Below are 26070 nucleotides of genomic sequence, written 5' to 3'. Positions count from 1 at the left end.
ATTTATATGAAGCGGCAAGAAATCATCGAGGCAACTTGATCCTCTTCATTTAATTTAAAAAGTAGTTAGACTTGACAGCGAGTCTATAATAATTATTGGAAAAAATAATATAGCAGACAAACAAGAATCACAAAAATGTGTCGTTGGATAGGAATTCAAAAAAAAAAAAAAAAAATAGAAACAATAACATCAAAATTTAAAACAAACCATCTACCAAGATCATCCCATCCAAGGGGCCTCAACATTCCTTACTCCGCTGGGCCATCGAATGCATCTGGAAGTATTGTTAAAAACATCTACCGTAAATATGTAAAACAAAAAACATTGGGACAAACACCCTAACGATCCATGTTTAGCCTAACCAAGTACTCTAGTGTGTTGTAAAAAGTTTCAAATGATCCCTAAATAATCAGCTTAGTTTGTCTTCTTCTCCTCTTCTGTTACAGTAGCGGCATCTGCACCCTCGGTAAGCTGATCATCCTCACCGCCAAAACCGAACTCATTTATACGTTTCTTGTCCACTGGATAGATCCACCTCTGATATACATATATCAGAAATATAACATCTGCAAGATGGAAAGAGTGGAAAAAATCATAAATAAGAAGCAAAGAGCATAATTGAATGGGAATAAAAGCACTCTTATGGAGATTAAATATATGATCTTATACAGTGATTAGGCAGCAGGGTATGGGAGAACTATGATGCGGAAAAAGGTAAATATGATAGTCATAAAACCTTGTGTTCAATAAGAAGAGTTCATGGCTAAAATTAATTCTCCAGCACAAAGCAACGTATTGTGGGCAGCCTGAGGTTTTATGCCTTCAATGCAGGGTTGGTGAGCTACTTATTACATATGGTTTAAAATACAAAGAAATGGAAGGTACCTGTTCTTCTACATTACCATTATGATTTATAAACTAAATTATTTAACTTCTCAAATGAAAGAACAAAGTATCAGTAGCATAACATTTTCGCTCATAGTGGCCTGACTAGTACCAATAGAAATAGCGATACGGGAAATGCAATTGCACAAATATGATAATGTCAATACTTGAAAAACTAGATATGATATCACAAAGACACATGACAATAAATATGTACAAATCTATATCCATGATTACGCAAGTTCATAGAAACAATAATATAAGAAAAGAGCAAAAAAGGAAGTAGAAATAAGAATCTGATCTGATTTTATCCTTTCTTGATTTGGGCCCCTAACATTTTAGAATAGATCTCCATGAAGTCAAAGATTTATGTATTCAAATTTAAACCCAGTCGCTAGTATTTTACGGAGAAAAAAAAAAAAATTTGTTTACAATTTTTCCCTAACATATCTCATAAATCTGGACCAATGCAACACCCCAAATATGCAAGACGTCAGATGCATAACTCCTCACATTGAATGCAAGTTTCCATCCCAAACATGCAAGACATCGCATAACTCTGCACAATGAATGCAAGTTTCCATCCAATTCATTCTCCACACATCCATTACCTATTCAACTATTTATTTTGGGGCAGGAGGGGGTAAAATCATCCTTGCGTATTACTAAAACAAACTAAATTATAGTATCTTACCGTCACGGAAGACAGATAGCCGATGTAGTGTAGGCATTTTTATGACAAAAGCAAATAGATCATCAATGATTGTGTTCAGGAACTTGTATGTCATCTGCCTCCAAGGTAGATGAGCCACAGATTTCAGCTTATAGTTTATGAATAATTGAGGGCACATCATGATGAAACCTGAAAAACAAAAGTATTCAAAACAAAAATACATTTTCCAGTCACCATAGAGAGGCAGACATATAAGTAGCAAGTTGATAGTTGGTGCAATCATATTATCTATATATATATATATATGAGCTTATATATTGCTGGTGGATTTTTTTTTTTTTTTTTTTTTTGCCTCTCTCTCTGTTTACATCATATATATATGGCCTTCTCAAACACATATTTTGTACGCTTTCTTTAACAGGATTGTTATAATCAAATATTAATCTTGGATGTTCATGGTTCATCATAAAGAATGGTAAGATTTTTAATTAAACATGCGAATAACATAAATAATTTAGGGAAGCACTATTCAGACCCTGAAGAAAAACTTATATATTACTGTTTGTCCTTCCATTCTCATGGGTGCGACTAGTGCAATATACACAGCTTAAACAATTATGAACTTTCAAGATTATTAAAGAGGTTGTAAAAATAATAAATCAACAGAAGAAAACAGGAACAGAAACTTACCAAACATATACACACAGCTTGTGAGGGAAGAGAGAATCCAAGAATACCAGCTCCTGTGGCGCTCATACATGAGTGAATAAAGCGAGGAGCACGCAACAAGAAAGAAGAGCACATATGACAAATATTTCATTGCCATATCATCATATTCTTTTGTCTTATTCCCTGCATAGGACTCACGGTCTCGGAACCTCAACATAGGAATCTTCCCAGTTCTGTCAATCTGGACATTTAAAAGGATAGTGACAATATAAGGTAGGTTCAGCCAAAATTTGATGTTAGCAACTGTCAAACATTACAACATAAGAAGGTGAGAGAATAATATAATATTCAATGTCCAATGGATCATAATAAAAGAGAAATATGACAGTTTACACAAGCAATAAAACACGAAACCAAGTGTAGAATGGAGAATTCCATGAGTTAGCACCACCAATAACCATAGCCGTATTGAATAACACTTCTTGATCCAAAACCTAGCATGAAAATCTCTAATTTGGAAAGCATCAAATATTTATAGACACATCATACAACTTCAACCCTAGACAGAAGTTATGTTGAGAGTAAAAACCACTTTTATATCGTTAAGAGTTAAGGCACAAATGATATTGAATGGTAGTAACTTCTCTTTCAATGAGACTTTGACTGATTAATGGCAAAACAAAAAGTATACATTAAGAGATTATTCAAGATTTAATCAAATATCCAACATGCAAGAATATTTGAAACAAACAAGATGATTTAATGCAAATATTTATAAAAAGAAAGTTGATTCATAATCCAAACATGCCCAAATCACAAAGTTTAGCTCAACCTTCAATATATTTGAATGATTAGATAATAATCATACGTAATGATTAATGTGGAAAGAGGAAATGCCCCATCAGTTTGATTAAGAGCCACTAACAGACACATGATATGTTAAAAGCATTGACCTTTTTTTATGTGTAAATATCCTGTAATTTACTTGCACACATACATGGACACACACATTATTAGTCCGAACATGTAACTCTGGCAAACTCTGGCATAAATGAGATGTCTGAAAAGGCCAAGCACACCATCAAACCATAATATGCAGGTGCATGACATGACATCTCCACACAGATATCTAGTATGCATAAAGCCATTCGTTAATCATCAAAATACGAGCTTTTTAACTTATCTTTATCATACAAGAAGGTAAAGAATATTATTAATAATCTAATACCTCAATGTGCATGGCTTTTCCAATCTTCCAAAATTCAATACACAAGCCAATTCCAGAACTTGCAAGTATCATCCAGGAAGTATCATTGTCAAGTAGATAGAGGAAGACAATGAGTTGACATATGAAGCTCACAACAACAGACTTTGCAGACAGTCCTTCCATTGACTTATTTTTGTTCCAAAATTGGATATCTGTGGAAAAAAATATATATATATATATATATTAAACAAGTTATAACGGAATCTCAGTAATTCCAAGAAGCGCATAAAATTGCGATATAAAAAGAATAGTCACTCACCATTCTTGAACGCCAAAAAGTCAAAAACTGAATGGAGTAAGGAAACAAACATTGTGATTCCCAAGAGGTAAGGATTTCCTTCCAAGAACACCCTCTGAAAATGGTAAAGTTAATCAACATTCTTCTTTATAGAAAATGATAATCAGACTGTGTGAAAAAGAAGAAACACAATCACAAGACATCTTTGCAAACCTTAAAAATCAATCAGCCAAAATGAACGTGGGTCCATTCTAAATTTATAATATCTAATGATCTCATAGAAAAAAAAAAAAAAAGAACATAACTATTATTATTTTACTCTTTGAATTCTTTAGAAGACAGTACTCAGAGAAAAGCTAAGAATTATATGCAATCCCAAACTTAATTCATATCATGAAACTTATCCTCGAATATCTTCCATTTCTTTCCAGCCAAATTACCCAAAATTTTGCCAAAACTGAACGTCTCCACAAAACCTTCACTTTCTTGTCACCTCCAAACCCCATAAACAACAAAGAGTAAAAGCGTCGTTGTCACCATACTTTAAATTAATAAAAATGGAAATACAAATTATTATCAGTGTAATTCAACTTTATAAATCAAAAAGCACATAAATCAGAAAGAAGAATAAACATATTACACAGTTCATAACTAATTAAAGTTGATTTTGCTATCAGGACTAATGTAGAACTGGTATACCATTATGATTTACGGGAAAACAACTTTCTAATAAGAAATCGCACAACATTATCAGTAGATTTCTGAAAAACTGTATAATAATTGTCTGAAAAGCACTATGGTGCAGCAGAAATTACCAATAGCACCTACTACCTATAAAGTATAAAATAGACAGGTAGCTTGGTGCAATTTCATGATCATATATTACACAAGCAATACTAAGCATCTAATTATATCCATAATTTAATATGACAATCCATTTCTGAAATCTAAAGCTCAGCAAAAGGCAACATTATTGAATTAAACAAAAAGTCATGCCAGAGGAATTTCCAACTGTAAACAAAAAATTAAATAAATAGGCAAACACCTTCAGCTCATCAGCCTCGCCTTCAAGCATGCTCCCATAACTCCGGTGGATCTGAAAAGACTGATCAATTTGTAAGAACAACTGCCACTTAGTCATGCTTATGGGACCCACCTCCAGATTAAATGGCAGTTCAGTCACTGTCTCATTTATTGCTATCAATTTATCCCGCAGTAACCAAAACTCATTGAAGAAGACAGTTGGGAAGTAGTTCCCAGAACTAGGCTCTACATTCAGGTCTGCAAATTTGAAGTTAAGGACTCTAAAAGCATGACCTAAAGTTAGAATATTACCCGCCTTAGCAGATGATAATCCATAAATCTATCATTAACTTATTGTGCACATATGGTTCCAGGCTCAACAAGTTAAATGGTGAGAAAAGGAAATATATTAATATGCCTTTACATACATAAACCTATCTTATCATGTATATGTAGTTCCAAATATCTATGCTCGTATTCGAGTGGAAAAAAATATATCAAAAAGGATATTCATAGCATGGATATTCATACAAATAAGGAGGGCAGAAGCTATGCATATGGAATAATTATTTCGAAAAATAAAAGTACAATTGCCAAACAAACTTCTACAAAGACCAAACGGTAGAATCACACAGACTGAAGAAGACTCATCATAAGTAGATTTAGACACTTAAAAATAGAAAATGCCAAGGATACAAGGAGCAATATTTGGTGGCACAGCATTATGAGGATATCTGCAAAAAAATTGTTAGATGTTAGTAAAAACAGCAAAAAAAAAAATAGTGGAGTTCATTGAGAAAACCCTGTCTCCTTTCTTTTATTCCCTATGCTTCTTATCAGTTCAAGCATACCTTTTGGTCTAAACTAAAGTACCAAATTTATAATGCATTTAAAATTTAAATAAAGTTACATACTTAAAGCCCTTCCGTAAGTCACAACATTACCTTTGCAAAAGAATATCAACTCAACCACTAATATACATACATCAATCTACAGAACCATTCGTACCAACAGTTATCATATTTTAGTAATATTTATTATTTTATTTTCAAGGGAACCAATTACATCTTTCTCCTCTTTCTCCAAAAGATAGTTTCTTTTCTAAGTAGGAACAATCTTTTATCAGTATACAAGTATTCAAAGAAAAGAGCAATAAAGCAGAATGATATTTTCAATGATTTTATAAAATCTCAACTAAATTATCAAGTTTTTAAATTATCAAAGGCACAAAAGTAGCCTCCAGCCTGCCTGTTTCGAGCGACATCATAAAATTAAAAAGAAAATGGGTTCAGATATTGGGCCAAGAGTCAGAAGGAGCTGATAAACCAAAGGAAATTTCACTAAAAAAATCCATAAACAACCAAATGTATTGCACAGGTCAAACACAATGGAAGTTTTTCATATGTAAACAAATATCCAAATTTTAGAGAGTGATGCAGAAAAGTATACCGTGTAAAATCATCAACCAAATTGATTGTAATATTTGGTTTCCAATATGATACCCACTCCACAGGACTATTGTCTTTAGAATCACCCTCAGGCTCATCAATCACCTAAAAACCAAACATAAAACTTCATTTAGATTCATGACCATAGCATTATTTAACAGATTCCAACCCAAATGCACAAACAACAATAGAAATTGGCACAGTCCTGTATCATCAACAATAGTAGTGCTAAACCAAAGTCAGGTCCTAACTATCAATGTAACATTGGGAATCATAGAGAACTTTGAAGCATTTCAAAATCCTACACCAGAAACTAGCATAGTAAGATTTGGTAAGCTTTCAAAATAAATAATGAAACCGTGTCAATAATCCAATACCAAGTGAATAATATACTAGTATCACTAGTAACCAGAATCAAATATTCAGTCATAGCACTATCATCTAATCTAAGAGAAACTTAAGAAATTAAGTAAGCAAAAAGGACATGCCTGAGTCACTGGTTTAGCCTCATCCGTGCCTTTGGTATCCCCCAATAAACTCCTCTTCTTATCCACATTTGACTTGGGAAGATACGTCACAACAGCTGAACCAAATGGAAGGTTGCTATTTAAAATGGTTATATATGATTTAGAAACCACCTTAACAGTGATTAAATGGAAGAAATTGAATACGAAATTAACAAAACACACTAAAGAAGATAATCTTACGATGTGTCCTCCCAAACACAGACAGATGCTGGTATTCTGGATCATTTGGGTCTGGAGGGTAACCAGAGCGTGCAAAGAAAACGTGAGCATAGAGACTCCCATTGTTCTTTAAAGCCTAAAAGACAAAATATTATCTTCATACCACCCAAAACGACAACTTGTTGGGAAAAACTATTGCAAAAGAAAAAATATGATAACTTTTTGCGTATCTTCAAAGTAAAATATAACGTTTCCAGCAAGTGATACCTCTGATGGATAATACTTCAAAGAAAGAGACCTGGTACTTTCTGGTCCCCAAACAGCATATGGAATGTTAGTCTCATGCCATACGAGTGCACCTTCATTGCCAAAGTCATTGAACTTTTCACTTTCAGAAAGGTATAACCACATATCCTGTACAGAATATAGATTAACAGTAATTAGAATTGATTAGAAGAACAACGAATAAACAATAAGAAGAAAAACCTGTGTCAGAAAAAACTTGCCATTAATGAGACAGCTGAAAAAGTCAAAAGACAAAAGCTGCTTAATTTCAATTTTTTAATACATGGTTGTAGTTCTCAAAGGCTACAATCCTAAAGCACAAACAACAAACTGTTTATGTGAGTTTCGTTAAGTTACCATCAATCACAAATGCCTAGGCTATTAGGGAGTGAACTCAATCTTGTAATAATCGGAGAGAAAGTGGGTCTTACATGTGAAAAATGAGAAACACATATGTACAACATATATCATAGCCAATTTCCAAATATGCTAGAATCAGGATTTGCTTAAGCCTTTCTCTAAAGTCTAAACAGATAAACTAAAAGTGTAAAAAGGACCATCAATTTTGTGAATCCTTCAAAAGTGCAAAGCACTGGAGCTGGCTTACTTTCATTTATCTAATAGCACATACTATAATATTTAACTGGAAGTACGGGTTTATTTTATTTTATTTTATTTTTTGACAATTCTGTGAATAAACTACCCAATGGACAATAAAGACCTGCCTGTAGTTAAGCCAAACAGTCATGGGTAAGCTCTGTTTGTTAGAATACCTAAGTACGGGTTCAGAATCTAAAACTGTATAAATTACAATAAAGACAGGAGAGCACCCAGATGCTGAAAGTACCAAAACTACAATTTAATCATTCAGAGAAAGTAAAAAGGATCTAATTGACGCTTATGAGTAAAGACTATACACACACACACATATACATATATATATATATATATATAGAGAGAGAGAGAGAGGGGGGGGGGGGTGAAGAGAGAGATATGTAAAGAGTGAGAATTGTACCAAGGGCTCGCCTTTCTGGAAGAGATTGGAGATAAGAAGAGAGGGTTCGGAGGGTTTTTTAGGAGAGAAGAATTTAGAAGCAAAGTACCAAAACACCGCAACCCTAATGATTCCAGTTACGGTCTGCCCAAGGCCTCCAGCTTGCTGCTGCTGTGGTTGCCTTCGCTGCACTTCTCCCTCTGCTGCTGGCGGCGCCATTTTTGTTCTTCTGCTCCTTTACTTCTTCTTCCTCTTTTGGGGTTCAGACTCCCTCTCAAAAGGAAGGAAGCCAAACGGAGAGAGAGAAAGAGAGAGTTTTGGATGCGATCGGAGTTTTACAGAGCGCAGCTCTTGCAAAAGGATGAGAGAGAATCAGATATTTGTCACATTTTTGTATTCTATTTGTATAGTTGCTGCCCGTCTCTGTCTTCGACGTTCGGTTTTTTATAAAAAAATAAAATAAAATTATTATTATTTTTTTTTTTTTTGGGACATTTAAAAATAAGAAATATGAAAATGAAACCAAAGTAGAATATGTGCGACTGCCCTGGGCCTGCATTTTTCGGCTTGATCAATCCTGCCTTGGATGGATCATGGATCAACACAAAAGCAAAATATCCATCTTCAATTTTACTTCCTTTTTCCATTTAAAAAAAAAATGTTATTTTCAGCACTTAATTTAAATGAAGAAAATAGAATTACTAGTTCTGTAATTAAAATTTGAAGATTAACTTTTTTATTTTTTGGGTGAATAATTTGATGATCAACTTCGATCATAGATGACATCCATTTGCATTTGGTTATAACCTATGCATAAATTTTCTAACAATTAAATATTACCATCCTTTTTTTTCTTTTTTCTTTTTTCCTTTTGGAAGTCAACAATGAACTCTTCAATATAATTCATAATTTAACAAATAAATAACCAGTGTCGACGTCTATTGCTTGCAACAAGTAATGAAATTATTAAAGTGTTCCACTGTCCGACTATTAGACAAGAAAGTGAATCTGTATGTCAGATTAAAAAGTGGATCTATGAGAAAGAAATAAGTGGAGTCCAGCCAACCAACTAGAGCGCGTACCATTACTTTGGATTTTTTTTTTTTTTTTTTATTCTTTTTCAGTCGTAACATACTTTTTAATTTTTTCTTAGCAAAAAACAAAAATGCATACTTTTAAGTCAAAACATATCAGCATCAAATTCCAATAGCCTCTGTATCAGATATGCGAAATAAAACAACACCAAATATGAATAAAGAGTAGACAAAAGCAAATCAACTAAGCAATAAGGTGGCCAAGGAAAAGTAGGTTCAGAGGTAAGAGTCTCGATCCTACTAACCTTTCTGTCATTACTAAGTAACAACCATTGATAAGTACTGTTAAAACCTTATGACCAAAGAAACTACCATTTTAACTGGCCTTCCCGTTTTGACATGTTTCTTTCACTATATTGATATTTTCTTTCAGCAAATACTGTTAACTTGTCTTCAGTTCCATATTATGCTGTGGCCAAAAAGTGTATGCTCAATATCTCGTTTAGAGTTGACGCCTAAACTAATAATATAGACCACTGACAACATCAAATTGCCTTTGCAGTGTGTTCCGGATGGTGGGGGGTGTATTTCTCCATGAGCCTGGTTAAATTAGCATCAAACTCCTTTTCCAGCTCTACCTCCTCATCCCAATGCCTCTTCCTCATTGCAGCCATCTTGTCTTCATGGGCTTGAATCAGTACATCTCTCTCTAGCACAAATTCTTCCATCTCCTTTTCTTGAATTTTAATGAACTTGGCAATCTCCTCCGCCCTACACAGCCAAAAAGAGTGAACTGCATTAGTAAAGTTGGAAATTTAAGTCCGAAACTATTAAAGCACAGCATAGGTTTCCCAAAACAACCAGCGTTAAAGGTGCAATTAATTCTCCACAACCACGGTCAAAATTTCCAATCTTGTTCTATATTCATCTAATTACCTGCGTCTATACTCCTCTGCATTTGAAGGATCAGCATTTGCCTGCTTCACCTTCTCACGCTCCTCCTGCTGCAGCATCTCAAAATTTTCTTCCTTGGCATCCCTTGATTCATGAATGACCTTGATTTGTTCCTTGAAAAATTTTTCTTGCATGTACATCTTTTTGGATAACGAAGGAAAAAAACATATCAGCACGAATTAACAAAATAAATAAATAGAACAGCTAGAAATGGTTATGGGAGCAGAAAGCCTTTGGCCCTTTCAGATTAACATAGTTGCCAAATTATACAAACACATAAAACAGAAGGCGAAAATGGTTAACAAGAGAAGTTGAAGGAAATAAGTATAACCAAATAATATGTTATCAACCTGAAATAACCAAATAATATGTTATCAACCTGAAAATTAAATTAATTAAGACTTTTCATTTTAAAAAAAAGAAAGTGAAGAAGTGAACTGAAGCATCTCAAAGGATACAACAGAAAACCCTCAGAACTTCCATCTTCACTTCTAAATACTTAACAAACAAACATCAAAGCAACATGCCAGGCACTTTGGTAATTTGTCTACATCAAAATAAGAAAAGAACGTCTGGATATTAATAGTAACCTTCCTACTAACATATTTAATTCATCAGTAGTTGTAGACATTACCTCTTCCTTGTTCTCTTCATGCTGCATCTTTGTTCTCTGTCTTACAATTCGATTCTCCTCCACTGTTTTGCGCAGCTTCTCACTAAGTATGCCAAAATTCTTTTGAAGAGCTTTATTAGCCATCTCTTGTTTAGCATTCCTGTTCTTTAACCAGATAAGCTGCTGGTTGTCCTCACTCATTTGCTTAATTTGGTTCACCACCATCTCATGGTATGATCTCATCTCAAATTTCAGCTTAGATTTGCCTACTGATGAAACATGTCAGATATTGGCATATTATGTTAAACAAACTATTATTGTTGACTGCAGGTAAATAACTAGAATGCACTTAAATTGATATCAAGAATTCAATAGGTTTATATAAACACCCATAATAGCTACAGGAAACCAATCTCCAGATATATATATATATATATATATAGAGAGAGAGAGAGAGAGACCTTGTGAATGCTGGTTGAATATATCCAAGTCTTCTTTCAGTGCCAAATAACCATAAAGCTGGCGCTCCCCACCTGGATGGAACATGCTACGACGGCGATCCCAAGCATTCCTGTCAGTTCCTTGCTCTGCAAAATGCTTATGCAAACGTTCAGCCTCTAAATATCCCCCTGCTGAGGCCTCAAAGATCAACACACTCATCCCACGGTGCCCCTGCGGACCATAAGAATGTCTGGCCTTCGCAGCCTCGTATGAACTGAAGTAGTCAAGAAGTTCTTGATTTCCCATGCCAATCCACTGAAACACAATTTAAAACAAAATTGTTATTAAAAACAGAACAACAAAACTACCAAATCTTTCAAAAAATATAAATATATAATAGTTTGCAGCTCTATATGAAGTATGAAGTCGAGTAATTATAAAGGAGCACCGTAATGTCATCCTTACATTAGATTTTTTTTATTTTTTGGCCTAAAAATCCTTACATTAGAATATGATAATATAATTTTACCTTTTCATTCTCATCCTGTTCAAGCCTTGTGTTCATGATGATAACCATTGGAGGCCAGACTATATCATGATCCTTTTCTTCATCAATTAAACCTTTCCATTTACCAAATGCTTCACCAGCTGGTACAACTGAAGTTCCCCTCCTTTGCAAATCCTCTTCCAAAAGCTCTGCAAACTCTCTGTGCAGCTTCACCCTTAGTGATCCTTTCGTTTTGGCATGTGTCATAAGCGGCTGAAGGCCTCGGTACCAGTCAATGGCACCAGGACCACCTTTACATGCGGGACAGTGCCATTGCCTTGCTGGATCATTAATATCATTAAGGGGTAGACTGTCCATAATCTCAAAGAATTTCTGAAACCATTTATTGTTCTTACGGGTACCAAAGCTCTTTTCACTTGAATCAGAGTCAAATTCATCAGTCAACAGTTCATCATCACTATCATCCAAATCATCATCATCGTCATCATCATCATCGACATCATTAATGTCATTATCCTTGTCAGCATCAATATCCTCACCAGTATGGACTTTGGAGACAACTTCAACTTTTTCCTGGCCATCTTCTTCACCCTTAGGCTGATTGGAAGCAGCTCTAGACTGCCAGTTCCATCCATGCTCCAGTGGAGGGCGAATTACAGGTTGTGGGGTCACATAGTTGCTCTGTGCATGCCTAGTCGACAATTGGGATCTGACATTTCCTCTGCCAGCAGGTCTTTTAGAATCAGCAGCTTGTGTTTGCCAAGTATTTCCAGGAACCCATCCTGGTTTTTGAGGTACATCTGTATGTCCCCATGCTTTATGATTAGAATTTTGAGAAACCCATGCTTTTGCAGAACTGCTTCCAGCTCTGTTCTTGGACTTCCTGGAAATTACCTCCCACTCACCATCATCTTGTGCTGACTCCAAAGAAATGCCTGCTACACCGTGGCTCAACTGCTGTTCAACCTTTGAGCTATTGGCATCATGCTCATTTTTTCCCTTGGGTGATCGCTCACCATTAGCGCCTGAATTGAAAGGTTTCCCACCCCCTCTTCTCGAACTCATCTTGGCTAGACTTATCTGTACTGTTTTGAAAGACAATTGTCAGATAAAAAAGCATTTAGAAATCAAATGTATAAATGATGCAACAACTTGCTGACAAATGAACAATAATACCCTAGAAATATCAGGAGCATTATCAATCGTCCTATAGAAATATGAAAAACTATTACTAGGGCATTTTGTTGAACTAATACTTCAATAGGGTAAGCATTTAAATAAGCAGCACAAAGGATGCGCTCTCATGAATAAAGGTCAAGGCAGAAAAGAAATAAGCAGTTATGTGAAGACAGAACCGAAAGAGTGTTTTACATAGTTGGAAGTTTCAAAAGAAAAAGAATTGCATAAACTTTAAAGTAAATATATAATAGCAGTAGAAAAAGTTAGATGACAATCAGCTGTGATTATAAAAATAGCTTGATATCACGCACTCTTTGCAACCCCTGCTTTGCACCTAATTCATCCCTCAATACAACCCCATCACTAAGCATATATAAACAATACAGATGAATCAATTGCAAGCAGCAAAAAATCCCACATTCTTTCCAAATAAAGCTTACTCTGAAGCAAGATTTAAAGTGAGAAATGATAACAGCAACCAAAAATTTACCTGCGACCAACCTTTTGTTTTTGAACAGTTGGCAGAACACTAAAAACCGACTCTTCCAATGATCTTAACATGTTCAACATTTTCATGTATTGTGAAGAATGAGCACAAGCAGTGGCCTGAATTTATCCGTGATACTGCCACCCCAAGACTCATCCTTAACAATATTTGCTACATTTAATGGAAAATATTAACTAAATAAAATTTTAAATAACTCAAATTGATTCAAGTGATTAAGAAACTACCAAAATAAATAGACCTAAATGCCCAAAAAAATAAACAAAATAAGAGAGAGATAAAATATTTTATAGATATTTAAAAGTGTATACACAACTTTTTATTCGGTAAAATATAACCGATAAACTTTCCATTCATTTCTTTGTTATCTTTCTTTTCTTTGCAACAAAACAAATCGCAAGAGCTATTAAATCAAACACATCACAGTAAAACTGAATAAAACAGGCTTGCAAGACCGCCTAAATCCACCAATAATGTTTATGAAATTCAACACTACATCCGAAGAAAATAAAGAAACGTAAAGTAAATGTTGAGAGGAAAAAAAAAAAGCAAGAAATTTAAGCAAACGAAGCACACAATCAAATACCATTACAGTATCATTTATTCATTTACATCCACTCAAACAAACAAAAGAATCAGCCAAACAAAAAAAAAAAAAAAAGGCCAAAAACCACATACACAATCTTATCTAAAAGGAAACAATCTCAGCAGCTACACTTACAGAAAACAATATACAAGGTAAAGTAAATATTCAGAGAAAATATCTCCCGGAAGAGTATAATGCATGTAGTGCAGTAGAGCAAAAGAAAGAGAACGAGTTTTACAGAGATAAACAAGGTTCGGAAGCAATACACTAGAAGCCGAACCGATCGTCTTAGGGAACGACGAAGGAAAGTCTCAGAACGGCGAGATTGCCGGTTACACTCGACAGCGAGTGACGAGGACGCGCAGTACGGAAGGAAGCAAAAGAAGAAAAAGAGCGAGCAGAGGAAGCGAAATGGCGTGGAAAGCAGGAAGCGAAGGCCGTGGCATTTTATTGAGGCTCCTGTGGGCCCGGACGCCAAATAACTATCAAATGTCACTTAATGAGAGAATTAATTTTACAGATTAATTATATTTTACCCCTCAATTATAGTAATTTTTATACTCTGCTCCCCCAAATTAAAAAATAAAATAAAATAATCATTGCATGATTCATTTTTTTTTTTTAAGCTTAGCTAATAAATTTCTTTATTAACAGGAATAGCAGTAGACAATGCATACAGATTAAATAAAATATAATAAAATAATTATTGCTATAGTTATATTAATTATATATTTGATTTTATTAAACTTATATGTTGAAATGTATATTTACTCTGAAATTATAAAAACAAATAATTATTTAAAGAACAACGTAAAGGTTTTTTTACAATTTATGGTGCAATCATGCAATGATTTTTTTTTTTCCTTTTTATACTGCATTTATATTTTTAGATGACTAATATTATACTTTGATAACAATTGACATTTTTGATTATTTACTTTATGTCACCCTAACATCCTTCAAATACCTTTTTTTTTTAATTTTAAAATTTTATACACAAAATATAAAAAAAAGGTCGTATTTTATTATGGTAGTTGACAAACATAAATTAGACTTATTTCACTTAGGTTTCAATAAATATTGATAACAATATAGTTGTAATCCAAGGCTTTTTCCATCAAAATCTTTGCCATAGGTTGTATACGTTATATGGGGAATTTTGAATCTCTCAGGGAGAAAAATCATTTAGACCTCCAAAATTATTATTATGGAGTTTGTATTTTGTATATATATATATATGTATATTTGAGACAGTTATACTTTGTTTAGGAGCAAAATGTAAAATGCATGATAATGTAAGGCATAAAATGTTGTTCATTATTATAATTATTATTATTTTATTTTCAACCAGATGTTTTTTTCTAGAGTAACCACCTTAGGGTAATACATTGGCCTAAAAAACCATAGAATCAATAGTAGAGAGTTAAGATTCTTTTTAACAAAATCGTAAAGTACAAAATAAATAAAAATGTTGTATATATTTTTTAAAATGGATACTGAAAATAATCTTATCAAAAAAAAAAATGATAGTGAAAATAAATATAAGGTAAAACAATTGACGAGTTGCAATTATATCTTGACATTCCTAATGGGAGGAAGCCTTGCTTGGGAAGGCAACATTGACTAGCCTTGCTTGGCAAGCCTCACCTTTTTTTTTTCTTTTTTTTTTTTATATATATATTTTCTTTTTTGGGTAAAGATCCTTGCTCGAGAAGGCAACATTGACTAAGTCTTTCAAAGGTTTTTTTTCTTTTTCTTTTGGGGTAAAAATCCTTTAAAGGTGTAATATTTCAAGCCATTGGGGACTCTTTCCTCTTGTTTTTTTTTTTTTTTTTTTTTTGTTTTTAATACCAAATGATTTTGATGTTGTCTAGTGCTGTCAATGTCCATCATATCCATATATATAAGATTATTCATTCAATATACATTAAAGAAAAGAGAAAATTGTTATAAATGATTAAAAAAATGAATTTGATGTTTAATTTTTTTATTATTATTATTATTATTTTGAATTTGATGTTGAACTTATGTTGTTAGTCAAATTACTAAATGCAAAGTGTACAAAGTTTCATGATAACAAACACTAATTAGGGGTATTTTAGCAACCAAACCAAAAAAAACACACTAATAAGGGGTAATACCTTTTCACCTATTTATGTTCAAGTTTTGTTTTAGTCACTTTTACTGATTTTAAAAATAATAATATTAAAAAAACCAATTTTTTATCAAATGATATGATGAATAACATAACAATACTTAATTGTTTTATATTTAGGATTCAATTATTGCAAACATTTTTTATCAAATGATATGATGAATAACATAACAATACTTAATTGTTTTATATTTAGGGTTCAATTATTGCAAACATTTTTAACTAAAAACATATTATCATGTTATTTGGTAAATAAATTAGTAAGTGATTTTATTTTTTTTAACAAAGTAAGAGCTTGTCAATAATAGAAAATATAAGACATTGTAAAGTAGATAATTGTTTTCTCAAACCATTAAAAGAAAAAAAAAGAAGATGAATTCTAGTTCAATTTAATTGAAACATTAAATAGAAATTAAGTTAAACATTTCTTGGTAAGTAATAGTAGCCATATTAAATATATATCATATGTCCACTTTTTTATTAATAATATTTTACATCTATTTTGGAGCATTCAACTTTATATATACTTAAATAAGATCACATTTATACCTCCTCATCCCAATGCCTCTTCCTCATTGCAGCCATCTTGTCTTCATGGGCTTGAATCAGTACATATCTCTCTAGCACAAATTCTTCCATCTCATTTTCTTGAATTTTAATGAACTTGGCAATCTCCTCTGCCCTACACAACCAAAAAGAGCAAACTGTATACGTGAACAGTGGATTTGGAAGAAAACTACTTGTTTATTAATAGTATAACATATATATATATATATAGATATACAATAGAGACGTGAAGAAAGTAAACTCTTCTAACATAACAACTATATAAATCAAGATAAGGACTACTGCAAACTGATGAGGATAATAACCACCAGTTGGTGAAGATAAGAAACACCAGATAGAAAGCAACAATTAGCAGTTCACATTATCATCCCCCCTCAAGATTAAGGGGCCGTGGGAGAACACTAATCTTGCTACGTAAGAACCTGAAGGCATGCTTGGACAGTGGCTTGGTAAAGACATCAGCTAACTGATCATTGTTCAAAATATGGGAAACCCGCAGAGCACCAGCTTGGACCTTTTCATGTACAAAATGAAAATCAATATGGACATGTTTCATTTTGGAGTGAAGTTTTGGATTGGCACAAACATAGATGGTTCCTAAATTATCACAGTAAATTGTTGGAACAGAGGAGGACTCAACATGAAGTTCCTGGAGAAGAGATAAAAGCCAGCAGAGCTCAGATGTTGTGTGTGCTATAGTACGATATTTAGCTTCAGTTGAGGAATGAGAAACAGAATGTTGCTTGCGCGATGACCAAGATATGGGATTGGAACCAAGAAGCACATTGTAGCAGTGGTAGAAGTACAATCCTCCAAATTACCAGCCCAGTCTGCCTCAGAAAAGGCATGAAGAGTAAGCGGTGAATTGTGTTTAAGAAAGAGGCCATAGTGAGCTGTGTTGTGGAGATATCAGAGCAGTCGTTTAGCTGCTGTCCAATGTACATTAGTGGGCCGATGCATGAACTGAGATAATTTGTTGACAGAAAATGAGTGTCTAGACGAGTGAGAGAGAGATACTATAAACACCCTACAATCTGGCGGGATTAAATGGCAGAAGGAAGAGGTCGGCCATCTAAAAGTAGTAGGCGAGAGGAAGAAGGCATTGGTGTAGTAAGCAGTAGCCATACCAGCTTTGTCAAGAAGATCTGGGATATACTTTCGTTGAAAAAGGAAGAGACCAGCAGAGGAAGGGAGGACCTCAATACCCAGGAAATAATGCAGATCACCTAGTTGACCGTTGACCGAAAGGGATCAAAAGTTGACTTTTTATTCTAGTTGGAATTTCTAATTGAACAGGATACCGTGGCGAAGTGCATGATGCCCCGAGTTCGTAGACTAGTAGCACGTCGAAAACGGAGCTACGGTTTGAAAGTTATGAGCAAAACAAGTTGAGGTGCAAACAGTCCAAAAGGTGCCCCGGGAGTTTACTTTTTCTTGTTGTGTAATTTTGTTTTTACTCTTGTATGGTTGTGAAGTGCTCGTCGATACGAGTTCACAGACTAGCGGCACGCTTAAAACGGACATCCGGTTAAAAAGTTATGGACGCGTGAAGTTTGCCGGATACCGTAATATTTTAATGTTTTTGAGTCGATGAACAGTGAAATGCCACTTTTCATCACCTGATTGGTCCACGTGGATGAACAGTGTCACCACTGTGGCTTTTATTTGACAAAAATCTCGGGGAAGAGAGAGAAAGAGAGAGAGAGAGAGAGAGAAACCGACCGGCCGCCGGAATCTTCAAAATTTTCGGTCGATTCCCATTACACCCGCCGGCCAGACGGAAGCCTCTCCCCATTTCCAGCCAAACTCCAAAATTTCACGGCCGTTGGTCACCGGACGAGCCCGGATCGAGGCGGCGAAGTTCGGCGGCGATTTTTCCCTCCACCGCCGGCCACCGCCGTTTGCCCTGTTTCCGGCCATTTTTAGGCCACATGCGCCAGCCACCCCTCACCACCTCCTCAAGTCCGGCCTACCCACCAAATTTCACGGCCACCGGACCTTCAACGCGCCGGGATAAGAGCGTTTTCCTGCGAGGGGCCGAAAATTTTCAAACCCCGATTTCTCCGCCGTCCGGCCTCTGTTTGCCTCACCGCTGGTCCCGTTGGAACCCTCTCCCCTCGATCTACAAAACTGCCAAAAATCTCAGCCAACGGCCACCGCACGCACCGCCGCCGGCCACAGTTGCCGGTGACCGCGGCGGCTCGCCAGAAGTTACTGTTCTGGCGAGTACCCAGTTGCACCGCCAGTCCTTGTCCACTGTGTCTGACCTCCTGAATCCAAATCCGGCATCCTTTTCTGCCAATTCGCGATGGTTTGAGAGAATCGAAGAGTTGAATTCTGAAAGCTTTCCAGCGAGATTTCGGCCGCCTCGGGTCCGATCACCGGAAAGTAAGACCGAATCCGTGATCCTCGTTCCACGAGCTTCGATTCGGTATACTATTCGACCATTTTGGTTAACGTTTGTGTTTAACCCCCCGGGTACCATGTATTATTTATCCGAATAAAATATTAATTTATTTGACTGTGTGTGAACTGTGTTCTAGGAGCACGGGTGAGTCCTGGAATTGATCCCATGGTAGATCATGGTTTAATTGCGTGCTCCAGGTGAGTGACCCACCTTTAAAAATATTTTGGGCAATTAATTATGTTTAATTGGTGTTTAATTGGTATTTAAATTATGCTCATGTGGTACAATTTAATTATGGTTTTATTGTGATTTAATTTATTTATTATGCATGAGCAAAGTATATTTCGGTAATAATCGTACGTGGTTTTAAGCATTATTTTTTGGCATAATTGGTTTAAATATTTTATGAAAATATTCGTTTAAATTGGTGGTTTAATTTTATAATTATGCCCACGGTATTTATTTGTTGAACCTCGTATTACGAGAAAAATTTTGGTATTTGTTATCAATGTTTTCGTACCGGTTTGTTAAATAAAAATATGTGGAATGGTAAGTGTGAAAATTTGTATATTTCCCACGGTAATTTTGGAAAGAACGGTACGGTTGGTTTAATAATTATTTTAGACGCACTCATACAGTATTGGTGTTCTGGTGTATGTACATGTGGTTTAGCGCGCAAGTATTATGTCTCCCGTGGTTGCCATTGGACCGTGGGCAGGCAAGTTTGATATTGGCCACAGCCGCCCCTCCCTTGGCCAGGATGACGGTTTCAACAGTGGTACTGTCGGGACGCCGAAGTGCTGTTTGCAAGTTTCTCTCTTTAATCTCCCCGCCAGTCGATGCTAGGGACGCTGGGTATCGGAGGGCATCATTGGTATATGGTGTGGTGTGTCAAGTGAAATTTTCAGATAAAGTTTCAAACCCCAAAGGTGTTCAAAAATTATTTATTATAATTTATTACATTTTAATTATATATTGGGGTATTTATTTATTTATTGTTTATCAAATGTTTGATCCCTTGGTTTTCGGGAAGTACGAATATCGGGTTTTGTGAATTCGTTTTAAAAAGGGAACATTTCCAACGGAGTGATTGGTGAGAGTTTTAAGGGAAAATTATTATTTCCAACTGTTATTATTTATTTATTAATTGTTGGTATTAATTCAATTCCCTTATTTGTTATATTATTATTATTATCATTAAAAGTGTTCAGTAGTTAGGGTCACTCATTGAGATGATTAGCATCTCATGTTTTTAAGTTCCGTTCCCTTAGGTGCAAGGGGTGGTAGACGTTCTTCCGGAGCAAACCAATTCTCCGCTGCTATCGTGTTTCGAGAAGTACCTTTGTACTCATTCATTTCAGTTGTATTATTTCTTTCATCTTTGTTGTATTCTGTTGATTAGCACTTCATAAAGCTCTGTATACTATTTGGACACTTATGTTTTATTTATGCACTGGGCTGCTGTTATTGTTGTGAAGTGCTGTAAATTGTGGAAACAACTTGTAGTTTTGCGGGAGGAAAAAGGGGGTGAATATAGAAGTGTGTTTTCAGTACAGGTAATTTTTGGTAAGTCCTACCCTTAGGGGAGGTGCTGCCGGATTTTCCGTTGGAAGGTTCGGTGGTATTTCCCTGGGATCAGGGCTTGTCTAGGGTTCCGGGGAGGAATTCTGGACGGGTCCTGACAAAAGGTATCCAAATATTTTTAATTTTGTATAATGAGGAGAGCGTTGAAATAAAATTTCAAAAGGTGATTTATAGACTAGTGTTGGACTTATTAATCAGTTAATAAGATAAGATGCAGTGTAAAAAGCATAAGTTCAAAATTGTTTAGGTAAGCCAGCCTGAGACAATAGAGTTAAGCCAATTTCACAAATATGCCGATGGCGGCGTTCAGCATAAACGTTTTGTTGCGGAGTATATGACATGGGGAAAAAATTATTAATACCATTCATAAGAAGAAGGATTTAAGCTTGATGAATTCCCCTCCATTGTCAGAGTAAAATGAAATAAGCAGTAATTGGAAAAACTTTTCAACCATGCGTTTGAAATTTATGAATGTACAGGCAACATCAGATTTAGATTTTAAGGGAAAGAACCGGATATATTTTGAGAAGTGATCGACAAAAATAACATAATTTTAAAACCATCATAAGATAAAACATCAGTAGGTCCCTATACATCAGAATAAACAAGTTGTAAAGGTTAAGAACTAAATGAAGAAGAAATACCAAAGGGTAACCGATGGGATTTATTGCACCTACAGGAATCACAATGAAATTTATTCATAGAATTGACTGGAAAAGAATAGGAGGAAATTATATGACAAAGTATGGTGCCAATCTTGGAGACTCATTTTGACGGTAGAAAAAGCAGTGGAAGAACCAGAGATAGGAGAAGCAAGAACTGGCCACTCATATGTAGCACCCTTAAAAGGTCCCTGTAGCAGCACCGTGCCCGTCCGTAGGTCCTTCACAAGAAAACCAGTTGGTAAAAATTCAACAGAAACATGATTTATTTTACATAGTTGAGAAATGGATAAAAGGTTACACGTCATCTTCGAAACACAAAGAACATCTCTTAATAAAAAAGTAGTGGAAGGAGAGAAGAGTGCAGTAATACCAGTATGAGTGATGGGAAGCTTATGACCATTACCTACAGCAATTTCATCAGTGCCGTCATATTCAGAGTCCATTGAAAGATTTTGAAGGTCTGTGGAGATATGCTGAGAGGCACCGGAATCTAATAGCCAAGAGGAATGCGGAGAATGAGGTGAAGGCGGAGGTCCAAGAATGGAGTCTGTATAGTAGGCTTGTGGTGGTGATGGTGCTCTAGGAAATGAAGGTTGTTGCCGAGGGGTATAAGTCCATTGTTGTCGCAATAATGTACAAAAACGAGCTGAATGACCATGGATAGAACAAAGTTAACACCTACCTTTGTATGGCATGGAGGCAGGAGATTGACGAGAAGTTGAACCTGGTGGTCCCGTCGCAGAGAAGGAAGGAGGTTTGCGAGTGTTGAATGCAGCAGAACCATTGTTACGAAACATTGGAGGTCATGGAGTGGGACTCTTAGAAGAAAATTTGTTGGCCGAGTGAACAGTCATGGAGAGGGTGTCCGATTTATGTTCTAATCTCTTTCTGTAATTATCATGTTCCAAAATTTTTTTACACAATTCTTCAAAAGAAATAGAAGTATCTCGCATTCGAAAAGCAGCCGAAATGGTTTCAAAATCAGTGGACAGACCATTGATACTATACAGAGTAAGATCGTCATTACTAACCGGATTGTCAATTAGAGAGAGTTCGTCAGCAGCTGCCTTAACATCTTGTAAATAGTCAACAATTGAACATGAACCTTGAGCACGAATAAGTCTATCACGTAGCTGCATTAATCTTGGATGAGAAGGCTTGGCAAAGGTGAGAGCCAGTTTTTGCCAAGCGTTTCTAGAGGTTTTTGTATTAGAAACAAAGCGATGTACCTCCAATGATAATAATGCTAGAATAGCACTAAGGAGAAGAGAATCTTGACGAATCCAGAAGGTCAAATCAGGATTTAGAGAATTGACAGAGTCAGATAGGACAGGTGAGGGGCAAGGTAATGTGCCATCAATAAAACCAGATAAATCATATCCTATTAGCAAGGCATCGAATTACTTTTTCCAGGGAAAACAGGTGGTTTCTATTAATTTGAGTGGTACTTGAGTGGCAACATTGATGACAACAAGATTTCGGTTGGCAAGAATAGGTTCAGTACTGACATTGAGCAAGTTTGCAGCAGAAGTGTCTTTTAACGATGGTGATGAAACAAGAGACATGATGAGAAGAAAAAAAAACTCGTTTGAGTAATGTTAGTGCTCTGATACCATATACGTGAACAGTGGATTTGGAAGAAAACTTAACTACTTATTTATTAATAGTATAACATATATATACAGATATACAATAGAGACATGAAGAAAATAAACTCTTCTAACATAACAACTATATAAATCAAGATAAGGACTGCTGCAAGCTGATGAGGATAATAGCCACCAGTTGGTGAAGATAAGAAACACCAGATAGAAAGCATCAACCAGCAGTTCACAATATCAAATTGCATTAGTAAAGTTGGAAATTTAAGTCCGAAACTATTAAAGCACAGCATAGGTCTCCCAAAACAACCAGCATTAAAGGTGCGATTAATTCTCCACAGCCATGGTCAAAATTTCCAATCTTGTTCTATATTCATCTAATTACTTGCGTCTATACTCCTCTGCATTTGAAGGATCATCATTTGCCTGCTTCACCTTCTCATGCTCCTGCTGCAGCATCTCAAAATTTTCTTCCTTGGCATCCCTTAATTCATGAATGACCTTGAAAATTTTTTCTTGCATGTACATCTTTTTGGATAACGAAGGAAAAAAACAAAATAAATAATCAACAAAATAAATAAATAGAGCAGCTAGAAACTTTGAAATGGTTATGGCAGCAGAAAACCTTTGGCCCTTTCAGATTAACATAGTTGCCAAATTATACAAACACAAAAAACAAAAAGCAAAAATGGTTAACAAGAAAAGTTGAAGGAAATAAGTATAACCAAATAATATGTTATCAACCTGAAAATTAAATTAATTAAAACTTTTCATTTTAAAAAACAGAAAGTGAAGAAGGGAACTGAAGCATCTCAAAGGACACAATAGAAAACCTTTAGAACTTCCATCTTGACTTCTAAATACTTAACAAACAAACATCAAAGCAACGTGCCAGACACTTTGGTAATTTGTCTATACTAAAATAAGAAAAGAATGTCTAGCAATTAAAATACATCAACAGTAACCTTCCTACTAAAATATTTAATTCATCAGTAGTCATAGGTATTACCTCTTCCTTGTTCTCTTCATGCTGCGTCTTTGTTCTCTGTCTTACAATTCGATTCTCCTCCATTGTTTTGTGTAGCTTCTCACTAAGTATGCCAAAATTCTCCTAGAAAGCTTTATTAGCCATCTCTTGTTTAGCATTCCTGTTCTTTAACCAGATAAGTAGCTGGTTGTCCTCACTCATTTGCTTAATTTGGTTCACCACCATCTCATGGTATGATCTCATCTCAAATTTCAGCTTAGATTTGCCTAATGATCAAACATTTCAGATATTGGCATAACAATTATTGCTGGCTGCAGGAAAATAATTAGAACGCAATTAAATTGATACCAAGAATTCAAAAGGTTTATATAGACACCCATAATCAAGAATTCAAAAGGTTTATATAGACACCCATAATAGCTATTGGAAACCAATCTACATATACATATATATATAGAGAGAGAGGGAGAGAGACCTTGTGAATGCCGATTGAATATATCCAAGTCTTTTTTCACTGCCAAATAACCATAAAGCTGGCGCTCCCCACCTAGATGGAACATGCTACAACGGCGATCCCAAGCATTCCTGTCAGTTCCTTGCTCTGCAAAATGCTTATGCAAACGTTCAGCCTCTAAATATCCCCCTACTAAGGCCTTAAAGATCAACATACTTATCCCACGGTGCCCCTGTGGACCTTAAGAATGTCTAGCCCTCGCAGCATCATATGAGCTAAAGTAGTCAAGAAGTTCTTGATTTCCCATGCCAATCCACTTAAACACAATTTAAGACAAAATTGTTATTAAGAACAGAACAACAAAACTAGCAAATCTTTCAAAATATATATATATATATTTATTTATTTATATAATAGTATGCAGCTCTATATGAAGAACGAGAAAAAAAATGGGTGGATATAAATGACTTTCTAACTAGTATTGAGATTGCCATTTAGGTGATACAAATTTTTTTATGTTTTTCGATAAATAGATTATATAAAGTTTGAAATAATTGTTAGGGTAATTTTTGCTTTTATTTCTTTAAAAAAACTCTATGAAAATTTATTCTTTGTGAGAAAAAATGATAGTGAAAATTAATATAAAGTAAAACAATTAAGGAGTTGCATTTGTATCTTGACATTCCCAGTGGGAGGAAGCCTTGATTGGGAAGGCAACATTGACTAGCCTTGCCTTTTGTTTTATTTTGCAGTAAAGGTCCTTGCTTGGAGAAAATCTGACATACAACCATTGTTGGATTTATGCTCCAGAAGTAATCTAAATCGTTGATCAAGAGTTTTAATTAATAATGGACTATAGGATCCCCAAACTAGTTCATTTAATTGATTATTAAGATACAAAAAAGAGCCCATTAACTGGGCCCAAGGTATTATAAAATCCTAGGAGGATTAGGATTAGCAGGTATAAATATACTGCTTACTAGCCTCCAAAAATAGGTTTTTATGTATTATTTTTTAGAGATTAAGAATCTCAGTAGATAATTAAAAACACTTTGAGAGAAAAACAAAAACTGTGAGTTTCAGAGTGTTTTCCAGATTAACTTTCTTGTTTCTTTTGTGATCAAGTGCGCCCACACGCAGATCTATCATTAGAGAATAGTTTGGAAGGTCCTGCATATAAAGGTTAATAAAATAATAGATAATGATGTTATTTATCACATGCTTTATTCAATCTCGATCAGGCTTCCGCTGTATATATGATACCAACAACCGTGTTACCATATAAGATTATGCCACTTCCATAGTTTATTGTCACATGTTTCTCCATTTACTTTGTAATTAAAATATATCCAGCTCACCATTTTTAAATAAAGAAAAATGTGAAATTTTAAAAAAATTACTCACATGCTTGGAGGAATAATCTTTCATATTCCAAGTCTGGCTTTTTCTCCATAGTTTCTTAATCGTTAAGCACTAGAACTTGAATATTACACTTGATACACTATTAAACCTACTCTATATTATAAAGTGGATCAGAAAACACATCAAATAGGTATGTTGAAGGGTCTATAAATACTTAATTTGGCGATTATTCATTTGGTGATAGATGGCTAGATCCAAATACAAAAGGTCTTCATCTAAGTTCGATGAAGGATTTTTTT

General features: G+C 35.0%; 2 protein-coding genes and 1 long non-coding RNA gene across 7 annotated transcripts; all 3 read right to left on the bottom strand.

Moving 5' to 3' along the window:
• Positions 1–84: 84 nt before the first annotated feature.
• LOC107415755 (uncharacterized) lies at positions 85–8592 on the bottom strand. Its single transcript, XM_048471560.2, has 12 exons — positions 8190–8592; positions 7157–7303; positions 6911–7025; positions 6692–6786; positions 6205–6308; positions 5452–5489; positions 4778–5013; positions 3754–3847; positions 3456–3646; positions 2249–2468; positions 1580–1747; positions 85–566 (listed from the first exon to the last, which is right to left on the bottom strand). Exons 1-12 carry the CDS (start codon positions 8385–8387, stop codon positions 415–417), a joined length of 1758 nt encoding a protein of 585 aa, XP_048327517.1. The 5' UTR covers positions 8388–8592; the 3' UTR covers positions 85–414.
• A 766-nt stretch (positions 8593–9358) lies between these two features.
• On the bottom strand, positions 9359–14470 carry LOC107415784 (protein SUPPRESSOR OF GENE SILENCING 3). 5 transcript variants are annotated; one of them, XM_048471740.2, is made up of 6 exons: positions 14124–14470; positions 11740–12803; positions 11231–11525; positions 10791–11038; positions 10139–10296; positions 9359–9973 (listed from the first exon to the last, which is right to left on the bottom strand). In XM_048471740.2, the coding sequence occupies exons 2-6, from the start codon at positions 12781–12783 to the stop codon at positions 9748–9750; spliced, it is 1971 nt and encodes a 656-aa protein (XP_048327697.1). In that variant the 5' UTR covers positions 12784–12803; positions 14124–14470; the 3' UTR covers positions 9359–9747. The 5 variants fall into 5 exon arrangements, with proteins under 5 accessions (XP_048327697.1, XP_048327695.1, XP_048327696.1 ...); XM_048471738.2 differs by having other exon boundaries at positions 14227–14415; XM_048471739.2 differs by having other exon boundaries at positions 11740–12798; positions 14227–14415.
• An 8534-nt stretch (positions 14471–23004) lies between these two features.
• LOC107415783 (uncharacterized) lies at positions 23005–24696 on the bottom strand. Its single transcript, XR_007240564.2, has 3 exons — positions 24431–24696; positions 23977–24221; positions 23005–23495 (listed from the first exon to the last, which is right to left on the bottom strand). It is a non-coding gene; the product is annotated as an uncharacterized LOC107415783 (long non-coding RNA).
• Between the last annotated feature and the right edge of the window lie 1374 nt (positions 24697–26070).

Source organism: Ziziphus jujuba, chromosome 4 (genome assembly GCF_031755915.1).
Source record: "Ziziphus jujuba cultivar Dongzao chromosome 4, ASM3175591v1".
In the NCBI taxonomy this organism is placed as follows: Eukaryota; Viridiplantae; Streptophyta; class Magnoliopsida; order Rosales; family Rhamnaceae; genus Ziziphus; species Ziziphus jujuba.
The sequence above is the reverse complement of the archived record's forward strand: the minus strand, read 5'-3'. Positions and strand labels throughout refer to the sequence as shown.

Coding starts and splice junctions, on each gene's coding strand:
- LOC107415755 (XM_048471560.2), bottom strand. CDS start 8,387: ATGGCGCCGCCAGCAGCAGAGGGAGAAGTGCAGCGAAGGCAACCACAG. Junction 6,787..6,910: donor TGTGTTTGGGAGGACACATC/GTAAGATTATCT, acceptor CATTTGGTTCAG/CTGTTGTGACGTATCTTCCC. Junction 5,014..5,451: donor GCCACCAAATATTGCTCCTT/GTATCCTTGGCA, acceptor TCAAATTTGCAG/ACCTGAATGTAGAGCCTAGT.
- LOC107415784 (XM_048471740.2), bottom strand. CDS start 12,783: ATGAGTTCGAGAAGAGGGGGTGGGAAACCTTTCAATTCAGGCGCTAAT. Junction 11,526..11,739: donor AACAGGATGAGAATGAAAAG/GTAAAATTATAT, acceptor ATTGTGTTTCAG/TGGATTGGCATGGGAAATCA. Junction 9,974..10,138: donor GCAGAGGAGTATAGACGCAG/GTAATTAGATGA, acceptor TTGGCTGTGTAG/GGCGGAGGAGATTGCCAAGT.